This window comes from Oncorhynchus mykiss, chromosome 15 (assembly GCF_013265735.2).
Source record: "Oncorhynchus mykiss isolate Arlee chromosome 15, USDA_OmykA_1.1, whole genome shotgun sequence".
Classification (NCBI taxonomy): Eukaryota; Metazoa; Chordata; class Actinopteri; order Salmoniformes; family Salmonidae; genus Oncorhynchus; species Oncorhynchus mykiss.
In genome coordinates this window covers 72,285,748-72,297,785 of record NC_048579.1, presented here as the reverse complement: position 1 = coordinate 72,297,785, position 12,038 = coordinate 72,285,748, and the positions used below count along the sequence as shown (strand labels likewise).

Sequence of the window (12,038 nt, the reverse complement as noted above, 5' to 3'; positions counted from 1 at the left end):
AGAGGAGGACAGAAGCTTTGACCAGGTTCCAGTGAAGCAATGATAATAACAGTCCACAACAACATACCCAAGAGTTTCCTGGTTAGCAAGGGGAAGTCAGTGTTTCATTGTGTATTAGAAACACACTTTGAGATCGTTGTGAGGGGATTTCCACCGTGGCTGAATGGGGATTTGGGCTTCCAGGGAAAATGTCTGAGGTTGCAAAAGTAACCAAGTGAGGCGGAACTTAGCGAAGGGTCAAATATGTGAGGCTTATTTGATCTAATAGTTCCGTGATGTTTAGGCTGTTACAAATGTACTGATATAAGTGGATGCAGGTTACATTCTGGCAACTTTGAGAAAAATCTCATAGTTGTGTATGGCTAGAATGTTACAACCTGATCTCGCCTGCCTTTGATCATTGAGGAGATGTATTTCCATTGTTAGAGTGGTCACTATCTAGTCAATATAATAGATAAACATTGGTCTGGTGCTGTGTTTACGTATGCATGCTATTTACGTGGAAAAGAGGCCTAGTGCAGGATCTGATAGGGCCAAGTAGTGGAATAGTGGTGAGGTTTTAATGGGTGTAGGATCTGATAGGGCCAAGTAGTGGAATAGTGGTGAGGTTTTAATGGGTGTAGGATCTGATAGGGCCAAGTAGTGGAATAGTGGGGAGGTTTTAATGGGTGTAGGATCTGATAGGGCCAAGTAGTGGAATAGTGGTGAGGTTTTAATGGGTGTAGGATCTGATAGGGCCAAGTAGTGGAATAGTGGGGAGGTTTTAATGGGTGTAGGATCTGATAGGGCCAAGTAGTGGAATAGTGATGAGGTTTTAATGGGTATAGGATCTGATAGGGCCAAGTAGTGGAATAGTGGTGAGGTTTTAATGGGTGTAGGATCTGATAGGGCCAAGTAGTGGAATAGTGGTGAGGTTTTAATGGGTGTAGGATCTGATAGGGCCAAGTAGTGGAATAGTGGGGAGGTTTTAATGGGTGTAGGATCTGATAGGGCCAAGTAGTGGAATAGTGATGAGGTTGTAATGGGTATAGGATCTGATAGGGCCAAGTAGTGGAATAGTGGGGAGGTTTTAATGGGTGTAGGATCTGATAGGGCCAAGTAGTGGAATAGTGGGGAGGTTTTAATGGGTATAGGATCTGATAGGGCCAAGTAGTGGAATAGTGGGGAGGTTTTAATGGGTGTTGGATCTGATAGGGCCAAGTATTGGAATAGTGGGGAGGTTTTAATGGGTGTTGCATCTGATAGGGCCAAGTAGTGGAATAGTGGTGAGGTTTTAATGGGTGTAGAATCTGATAGGGCCAAGTAGACTGAAAAGAGGAAGAGAGAGGAGAATGAGAGGAGAGAGCAAGTGGAAAAGAGGAAGAAAGAGGAGGATGAGAGTAGAGAGCAGGAGGAAAAGACAAAGGCAGAAAATAAAATAAGGATGGGGAGAGGACAAAGGTCATTGGAAGAAATGGTTGTCGAATAAAAGGACCATAATGTTAAAAGATGCTTGTCCCTTTATTCAAGACATTGTAACCAACACTGAGGCACTACAATGGTTAAATGGTTAAACAGTTGAACAGTAATACTTTGGACAACACAGTAGAGATGTCTAATGTCTAATAATGTCCTGAGTTGTCCTTTCAAGTGTGTTATGAGTATGTACAAAATATGAGTGCATTGCTAACCTGATCCCAGACCTGTTTGTGGTCTTGCCAATGCCAACGGTCGTTCTGCCCCTGAACAAGGCAGTTTAACCCACTGTTCCCCGGTAGGCCGTCATTGTAAATAAGAGGTTGTTCGTAACTGACTTGCCTAGTTAAATAAAGACCATCGTGGCAGTCTGTCATTGCCAAGTCAACACTGTCTTGTTTGGCTTGACACAAATGAGTGACAGGAGTTGTCATGATGGCACAAACAGACTGGCACTCAGACTAGTGCATTGAGTCTCCTTCATAAGAGGACCATTTCATGTCAGACACTCTCTGCTGTGTCACACAGCTCCCTGTATTCAGGTGGTTGAGGGGTGAAGATCACAGGTGGCACATCAACCTTTCTTCTCATCTGGCAGAGTATTGTGATGGCCAGGACAACTCCAACATCCTGAGGACCAGACACACAGTAACGGTTCAGTCAGGATTGACGGAGCAGGTGACCAGATGCTGAGTGTGATAGATGATGGTTCAGTCTAATAGGCCTACACTCAAAAGGTACGGTGAAAATCACTATGGTACAGTGTTGGGGTGTGATAGATGATGGTTCAATCTAATAGGCCTACACTCAAAAGGTACGGTGAAAATCACTATGGTACAGTGTTGGGGTGTGATAGATGATGGTTCAATCTAATAGGCCTACACTCAAAAGGTACGGTGAAAATCACTATGGTACAGTGTTGGGGTGTGATAGATGATGGTTCAATCTAATAGGCCTACACTCAAAAGGTACGGTAAAAATCACTATGGTACAGTGTTGGGGTCGATTCATCCATCCTTCAGTTAGCATCCTGACTTTCAGATGTTTTAATTGTTCTTGTTTACTTGTATGTACTGTGTACTGCAATTCAGCTTTTAGCTGCCACATCGGTAATAATTATAATAAACAAATACTACTAAAGTTTTCAATTCAGGTACTTGAAATTCACTTCCTGAATTGAAAAATACATATGAAAAACGACAGACAATTTTCAATTTGGGAATTGACTTTCTATTTATTGAATTTAAAAAACTGAATGGACCCCAACCCTGAAATGGTGAAATAGTACGGACATCGATCTGAAATACATACCCATAATGCGTTAAGTGCTACTAATGTTCCTATCATCAGGCTGATTGCATAGCCCATGAAAGAGATTAAGATGGGAAGACATGGCTGAAAATGAAAAATAAAGAGTTTGTAAAAAACAAGAGTATCCACTCTGTACTATATCAGATCTTGAACATATAGCTGTTTATTGTATCACTGAGCACTGCAAGACATTTTGCGCAAAATTAAAAAATTAACTTTTTAGTTGCACCTTCTTGACAGCAGAGAGAACATTTTTTTAATTTTAGAGTTCATTTCGTGCAATTCTACACATTTTGACATGGGGTGTAGAGAAAATCTTGCCGTTTTAAAGCAAGTTTGCTGCAATTCTACACATTTTGCCATGGGGTGGTGAGAAATGTATGCAGTTTTTAATATGACATGAGAGTGAGACTGACTAACAACATCATTGGGGACCTCATGGGCGGTAATTCGACCACGATAACAGGTTTAGATAGCTGACCGGTAAACAAATTTAGCCATCTAAAAGATATTATCTGACATGGCCTAGTTGATCTGACGGCCTTCACAATGGCCGCCAGTTGCCCATCCCTGGTGTAGTGGAATGACATGATTTTACCTTTTCATATACCAGCATGTGTTCATCCATTAATCCCTTGTGGTCATCATCCTCAGACATATCACTGTTGGGATAGTGAATAACAAATCTTGTATTGTTACCAGGAGCAACCTGAAATAGAATGTGAGATGGTTTAAAACAGTGCTCTACTTTAGCTGCATGATTTCTTACTAGGCTACAGCATGGCAGCCATTATGTGTCTGGTCCAAATGTGTTCTATGGTATTTGTTGGTCTTTTAGAGTATTGTCATGTACATCTTCCTCAGTTTATTTATGGTTGTCTTGTCACTGTCCTCATCATCTGTTTTGTATTATTTTTTTAAATAAAAAATGTATTGCTCTTACCGAAAGACAAGAGATTTCCACTTTCATATTTGAGTGATAATTTATTTAACAGACGGACACATTGAAACCCATCCTCCTCATCATACACATAACAACAGCAACAAGTTAACTTATTTAACACAGACTCACACATTTAAAGTCTGTTGAGTCCTCATCAGAACAGAGACAGGAGAGGGGGATGTCTGTGCCCCAGTCTTGGTAGCCTTGTACGAGCCCACAGCATTTTAACTGAAAGTGAAGGAAACAGAACAACAGACATTTTAAAAACATGATTTACCAGGTATAGTTAAGGCCTAGTCCTGAAAGAACCCTCCATGGAGAAATCTCCAATGAAAGTGTTTTTAGTCCAGGCCTTGATTTACATAATATGGAAAACTGGTCCTAAAGACACACACACATTGAAACAGCACTCTGGGACTTTGAATTGGCACCCTGGGACTTTGAATTGGCACCCTGGGACTGTGAATTGGCACTCTGGGACTGTGAATTGGCACTCTGGGACTTTAAATTGGCACTCTGGGACTGTGACTTGGCACCCTGGGACTTTGAATTGGCACTCTGGGACTGTGAATTGGCACCCTGGGACTTTGAATTGGCACTCTGGGACTGTGAATTGGCACTCTGGGACTGTGAATTGGCACCCTGGGACTGTGAATTGGCACCCTGGGACTGTGAATTGGCACCCTGGGACTGTGAATTGGCACTCTGGGACTGTGAATTGGCACTCTGGGGCATTGAATTGGCACTCTGGGACTGTGAATTGGCACTCTGGGACTGTGAATTGGCACTCTGGGACATTGAATTGGCACTCTGGGACTGTGAATTGGCACTCTGGGACATTGAATTGGCACCCTGGGACATTGAATCGGCACCCTGGGACATTGAATTGGCACCCTGGGACATTGAATTGGCACCCTGGGACTTTGAATCGGCACAAGCAGAGACCATAAGAAGCATTAAATGAAGGTGACTTACGTTAGTCTGCATGTTGTATAGCCCTTCTAAATCAGTTTGATTCGCTCCACTCAGAGGCATCATCGCTAGATGTTCCTCTCTGGTTAACTCCTCCATCTTGAAATGAATCAAGTTAACATTCAGTGTTATAGTCACAGCTGAAACCTATAATCAGCTCTGAATTTTGAAAAGGACAGATACAGTACATTGAATTGTCAAGAATCAGATGCATTGCACCATCATACAATAACTTCTCAAATATATTTTTACCAGAACAGCAAATAAACATTGCCTCAAGGTTGAATGAAAGTCACAGCCATGTATATCCCCCCAAGCAGATATCTCGAAGGCCCTGAAAGAACTACAGGTTGACTGATTATGATTTTTCAACACCGATACCGATAATTGGAGGACCAAAAAAAGCCAATACCGATTAATCGGACGATTTTTATATATATATATTTGTAATAATGACAATTACAACAATACTGAATGAACACTTTTATTTTAACTTAACATAATACATAAGTAAAATCAATTTAGTCTCGAATAGATAATGAAACATGTTCAATTTGGTTTAAATAATGCAAAAACAAAGTGTTGGAGAAGAAAGTAAAAGTGCAATATGTGCCATGTAAGAAAGCTAACGTTTAAGTTCCTTGCTCAGAACATGAGAGCATATGAAAGCTGGTGGTTCCTTTTAACATGAGTCTTCAATATTCCCAGGTAAGAAGTTTTAGGTTGCAGTTATTATAGGAATTATAGGACTATTTCCCTCTATACCATTTGTATTTCATTAACCTTTGACTATTGGATGTTCTAATAGGCACTATAGTATTGCCAGCCTGATCTCGGGAGTTGATAGGCTTGAAGTCATAAACAGCTCAATGCTTGAAGCACAGCGAAGAGCTGCTGGCAAACGCAGGAAAGTGCTATTTGAATGAATGCTTAGGAGCCTGCTGCTGCCTACCACCGCTCAGTCAAACTGCTCTATCAAATATAAAATCATAGACTTAATTATAATATAAGAAACACACAGAAATACGAGCCTTAGGTAATTAATGGTAAAATCCGGAAATTATAATTTAGAAAACAAAACGTTTATTCTTTCAGTGAAATACGGAACCGTTCCATATTTTATCTAACGGGTGGCATCCATAAGTCTAAATATTGCTGTTACATTGCACAACCTTCAATGTTATGTCATAATTATGTAAAATTCTGGCAAATTAATTACGGTCTTTGTTAGTAAGAAATGGTCTTCACACAGTTCACAACGATCCAGGCAGCCCAAACTGCTGCATATACCCTGACTCTGCTTGCACAGAACGCAAGAGAAGTGACACAATTTCACACCCTATTAAGACAGTTTATGTAAGTGTTTCCTTTATTTTGACAGTTACCTGTGTATATATATATATATATATATATATATATATATATATATAGACTACTGTACCTCGTGTTTCCTTTATTTTGACAGTTACCTGTGTATGTATGTATATATATATAGACTACTGTACATCGTGTTTCCTTTATTTTGAGAGTTACTTGTGTGTGTGTATATATGTATATATATATATAGACTACTGTAGCTCGTGTTTGCTTTATTTTGACAGTTACCTGTGTATATATATATATACAGTGCCTTCCGAAAGTATTCGGCCCCCTTGAACTTTGCGACTTTTTGCCACATTTCAGGCTTCAAACATAAGATATAAAACTGTATTTTTTTGTGAAGAATCAACAAGTGGGACTCAATCATGAAGTGGAATGACATTTATTGGATATTTCGAACTTTTTTAACAAATCAAAAATGGAAAAATTGGGCGTGCAAAATTATTCAGCCCCCTTAAGTTAATACTTTGTAGCGCCACCTTTTGCTGCGATTACAGCTGTAAGTTGCTTGGGGTATGTCTCTATCAGTTTTGCACATCGAGAGACTGAAATTTTTTCCCATTCCTCCTTGCAAAACAGCTCGAGCTCAGTGAGGTTGGATGGAGAGCATTTGTGAACAGCAGTTTTCAGTTCTTTCCACAGATTCTCGATTGGATTCAGGTCTGGACTTTGACTTGGCCATTCTAACACCTGGATATGTTTATTTTTGAACCATTCCATTGTAGATTTTGCTTTATGTTTTGGATCATTGTCTTGTTGGAAGACAAATCTCCGTCCCAGTCTCAGGTCTTTTGCAGACTCCATCAGGTTTTCTTCCAGAATGGTCCTGTATTTGGCTCCATCCATCTTCCCATCAATTTTAACCATCTTCCCTGTCCCTGCTGAAGAAAAGCAGGCCCAAACCATGATGCTGCCACCACCATGTTTGACAGTGGGGATGGTGTGTTCAGCTGTGTTGCTTTTACGCCAAACATAACGTTTTGCATTGTTGCCAAAAAGTTCCATTTTGGTTTCATCTGACCAGAGCACCTTCTTCCACACGTTTGGTGTGTCTCCCAGGTGGCTTGTGGCAAACTTTAAACAACACTTTTTATGGATATCTTTAAGAAATGGCTTTCTTCTTGCCACTCTTCCATAAAGGCCAGATTTGTGCAATATACGACTGATTGTTGTCCTATGGACAGAGTCTCCCACCTCAGCTGTAGATCTCTGCAGTTCATCCAGAGTGATCATGGGCCTCTTGGCTGCATCTCTGATCAGTCTTCTCCTTGTATGAGCTGAAAGTTTAGAGGGACGGCCAGGTCTTGGTAGATTTGCAGTGGTCTGATACTCCTTACATTTCAATATTATCGCTTGCACAGTGCTCCTTGGGATGTTTAAAGCTTGGGAAATCTTTTTGTATCCAAATCCGGCTTTAAACTTCTTCACAACAGTATCTCGGACCTGCCTGGTGTGTTCCTTGTTCTTCATGATGCTCTCTGCGCTTTTAACGGACCTCTGAGACTATCACAGTGCAGGTGCATTTATACGGAGACTTGATTACACACAGGTGGATTGTATTTATCATCATTAGTCATTTAGGTCAACATTGGATCATTCAGAGATCCTCACTGAACTTCTGGAGAGAGTTTGCTGCACTGAAAGTAAAGGGGCTGAATAATTTTGCACGCCCAATTTTTCAGTTTTTCATTTGTTAAAAAAAGTTTGAAATATCCAATAAATGTCGTTCCACTTCATGATTGTGTCCCACTTGTTGTTGATTCTTCACAAAAAAATACAGTTTTATATCTTTATGTTTGAAGCCTGAAATGTGGCAAAAGGTCGCAAAGTTCAAGGGGGCCGAATACTTTCGCAAGGCACTGTATATATATATATATATATATATATATATATATATATATATATATATATATATATATATATAGACTACTGTACCTCGTGTTTGCTTTGATATCCATTCACGCACTCCACAAACAGGTATAGGCTGGCCAGTGACATACCTACAGAAAACTACACACACATACAGGGGTTGTCAAGCAAAATCAATACTTAAGGTTCATTCAAACTTATCACGCTTTTTGGGAAACATGTCATGGGGAAAGTGTTGACTGGTTTCAGTTGAGTTGTATGGCATGCCATTACCTATCAGAAAGGAACAGTTTGCAGCAGAGAAGTCAAGCCGGTAGCCAGATCCCAGATCTGTTTGTGCTATATAGCCAACACTTATGATAATTATCCAAGACAAACCAACAGATCTGGGATCAGGCTAACACTTTGGAACAGGTCTCGGCAGGCTTACCAGAACCACAGTCCATTTCTTCTCCTTGCGAGCGCCATAGACCCCAAAGATTGACAGGACCAGGGTTGCTGCTTCTAGGACATACAGAACTACTATACCTGGCAGAATCTCTATCTGTGAATAGGAAGACAAGCCAGACTAATGATATGGCAACTGTGGGTTTATAATCATAATATTACAATGATGCTGATGGATTCTAGCCTGGTCTCAGATCTGTATAGCCAACTCCAATGGTTGTTGTCATGCTAAACACTGTAGGAGTTGGAAAGACAGCACAAACAGATCTGGGACCAAGCTAGATGGACACAGCATTATTATAATGAAATCGATATGATATAATTAGTAAATGTAATAGGAGCTATAAAAATAACAATTACTTCTTCTGATTGGTGGAAGTGCCCATGTCCAAATAATGTGATGGCCAGCAAGAGGGTGCTGATGATCTGAAGAGAATACAACACATGATACAATCATTACAATGTACAGGGTATTATACTGAGAATTCTACTGATAATGCACAGTAAAGGTTGATACAGTCATTACAATGTACAGGGTATTATACTGGGAATTCTACTGATAATGCACAGTAAAGGTTGATACAGTCATTACAATGTACAGGGTATTATACTGGGAATTCTACTGATAATGCACAGTAAAGGTTGATACAATCATTACAATGTACAGGGTATTATTCTGAGAATTCTACTGATAATGCACAGTAAAGGTTGATACAATCATTACAATGTACAGGGTATTATACTGAGAATTCTACAGATAATGCACAGTAAAGGTTGATACAATCATTACAATGTACAGGGTATTATTCTGAGAATTCTACTGATAATGCACAGTAAAGGTTGATACAATCATTACAATGTACAGGGTATTATACTGAGAATTCTACTGATAATGCACAGTAAAGGTTGATACAATCATTACAATGTACAGGGTATTATACTGGGAATTCTACTGATAATGCACAGTAAAGGTAGATACAATCATTACAATGTACAGGGTATTATACTGGGAATTCTACTGATAATGCACAGTAAAGGTTGATACAGCCATTACAATGTACAGGGTATTATTCTGAGAATTCTACTGATAATGCACAGTAAAGGTTGATACAGTCATTACAATGTACAGGGTATTATACTGGGAATTCTACTGATAATGCACAGTAAAGGTTGATACAATCATTACAATGTACAGGGTATTATACTGGGAATTCTACTGATAATGCACAGTAAAGGTTGATACAGTCATTACAATGTACAGGGTATTATTCTGAGAATTCTACTGATAATACACAGTAAAGGTTGATACAATCATTACAATGTACAGGGTATTATACTGAGAATTCTACTGATAATACACAGTAAAGGTTGATACAGTCATTTGTTTCAGAGGAGTTGAGGGATCCATTTCTTCATAACTTCAATAATGTATTTGACCAACGCCATCTACAAATGGTTTGTAAGCAGACAGTAAATTGTATTTACATATATTATATCTAGACTAAGAAATAGACTAAGAAATTATACATTATTAAGAAAGGAATAGCTGAAATATTTACTTAGTCAGCTGTTTATAAAAATCTAATATCAGTTATTGACTATCCTAATATTCTGACAAAAACGTGATAACTAAGGTCAGTAGGCCTATTTGAAGATGAGAATAAACATAACTCATGACTTTAAAACATTTAGCAGCGCGAGGATTATACTGATCAAAACCCAGTAGCCTAATTGCAACATTAAATGCATTTCTATTTCATTTGAGTGCTTCTTTCAATACCAGTCTATAGAACAACTCGCTCATTAGTGATGATGAAAGTGGCACTGCTCTTTATTCCGTCGCGTGTAAACTGCAACTCTCACTACTTGCGTTGAAGTAAATATAAATAAATAACCGGCAATAATTACAAAACATTTGCCTGTATTAAAAAACGTTGCTCCTACAAAAAATGGATTTATCAACTCGAATATTAACAGGCCAAAATACTGGACGATAACTTACCCCGATCAAGACACAGATGAAAATGAACGTCCGTTTTACGCAGATATGTATTCTTCCCATTTCTATATTTGGTTATAATAAAAACAACAGTTTGGATAAGCAGTTCACTTCAGAGTTGGTCTTGCTGAAGCCCAAGATCTTTATGTCCAGAAAATAGATTGTCCGATTCCTTTAACTGTTTCTTCTTCTTCTCAACATGAGAGTGTGTTGACATGCTGCTCAATGGTGTTTTGTGTTATGGGAGGGACTAGCATGAACATTATATCACTGATGGTTAGAGCTTAGGCAGGCATAAAGGGAGGGACTTGACTTATATTTTCTTTAAATGGGCTCTCCCGGAAGTTAGAGAGAGATGTGAACCAGGCAGTAAGATTTGTGGCCAGTTGCCCTGAGTAAACGGCAACCAGTGGAGCACAAACAACATTGTAAACGTTGATCTGTTTATTTATCTTCCCCCACTATTCGTACTACAACTACAGTGCCTTGCGAAAGTATTCGGCCCCCTTGAACTTTGCGACCTTTTGCCACATTTCAGGCTTCAAACATAAAGATATAAAACTGTATTTTTTTGTGAAGAATCAACAACAAGTGGGACACAATCATGAAGTGGAACGACATTTATTGGATATTTCAAACTTTTTTAACAAAATTGGGCGTGCAAAATTATTCAGCCCCTTTACTTTCAGTGCAGAAAACTCTCTCCAGAAGTTCAGTGAGGATCTCTGAATGATCCAATGTTGACCTAAATGACTAATGATGATAAATACAATCCACCTGTGTGTAATCAAGTCTCCGTATAAATGCACCTGCACTGTGATAGTCTCAGAGGTCCGTTAAAAGCGCAGAGAGCATCATGAAGAACAAGGAACACACCAGGCAGGTCCGAGATACTGTTGTGAAGAAGTTTAAAGCCGGATTTGGATACAAAAAGATTTCCCAAGCTTTAAACATCCCAAGAAGCACTGTGCAAGCGATAATATTGAAATGGAAGGAGTATCAGACCACTGCAAATCTACCAAGACCTGGCCGTCCCTCTAAACTTTCAGCTCATACAAGGAGAAGACTGATCAGAGATGCAGCCAAGAGGCCCATGATCACTCTGGATGAACTGCAGAGATCTACAGCTGAGGTGGGAGACTCTGTCCATAGGACAACAATCAGTCGTATATTGCACAAATCTGGCCTTTATGGAAGAGTGACAAGAAGAAAGCCATTTCTTAAAGATATCCATAAAAAGTGTTGTTTAAAGTTTGCCACAAGCCACCTGGGAGACACACCAAACATGTGGAAGAAGGTGCTCTGGTCAGATGAAACCAAAATTGAACTTTTTGGCAACAATGCAAAACGTTATGTTTGGCATAAAAGCAACACAGCTCATCACCCTGAACACACCATCCCCACTGTCAAACATGGTGGTGGCAGCATCATGGTTTGGGCCTGCTTTTCTTCAGCAGGGACAGGGAAGATGGTTAAAATTGATGGGAAGATGGATGGAGCCAAATACAGGACCATTCTGGAAGAAAACCTGATGGAGTCTGCAAAAGACCTGAGACTGGGACGGAGATTTGTCTTCCAACAAGACAATGATCCAAAACATAAAGCAAAATCTACAATGGAATGGTTCAAAAATAGAACGGCCAAGTCAAAATCCAGACCTGA

The 12,038-nt window shown here is 39.5% G+C and overlaps 1 protein-coding gene across 2 annotated transcripts; it reads right to left on the bottom strand.

Moving 5' to 3' along the window:
• Positions 1-1,481: 1,481 nt before the first annotated feature.
• On the bottom strand, positions 1,482-10,622 carry LOC110490623 (tetraspanin-8). 2 transcript variants are annotated; one of them, XM_036945263.1, is made up of 9 exons: positions 10,380-10,622; positions 8,738-8,803; positions 8,361-8,474; positions 7,997-8,071; positions 4,685-4,780; positions 3,839-3,937; positions 3,365-3,475; positions 2,767-2,850; positions 1,482-2,085 (listed from the first exon to the last, which is right to left on the bottom strand). In XM_036945263.1, exons 1-9 carry the CDS (start codon positions 10,437-10,439, stop codon positions 1,957-1,959), a joined length of 834 nt encoding a protein of 277 aa, XP_036801158.1. In that variant the 5' UTR covers positions 10,440-10,622; the 3' UTR covers positions 1,482-1,956. The 2 variants fall into 2 exon arrangements, with proteins under 2 accessions (XP_036801158.1, XP_036801159.1); XM_036945264.1 differs by lacking the exon at positions 7,997-8,071.
• Positions 10,623-12,038: the final 1,416 nt, after the last annotated feature.

What these genes read in the sequence shown, in the direction of transcription:
- LOC110490623 (XM_036945263.1), bottom strand. Translation starts at nt 10,439, where the DNA reads ATGGGAAGAATACATATCTGCGTAAAACGGACGTTCATTTTCATCTGT. An exon ending in GATATCAAAGCAAACACGAG is followed by an intron (nt 4,781 to 7,996) that starts GTACAGTAGTCT and finishes ATTCATTTCAAG; the next exon opens with ATGGAGGAGTTAACCAGAGA. An exon ending in ACTCAACAGACTTTAAATGT is followed by an intron (nt 3,476 to 3,838) that starts GTGAGTCTGTGT and finishes ATTCTATTTCAG; the next exon opens with GTTGCTCCTGGTAACAATAC.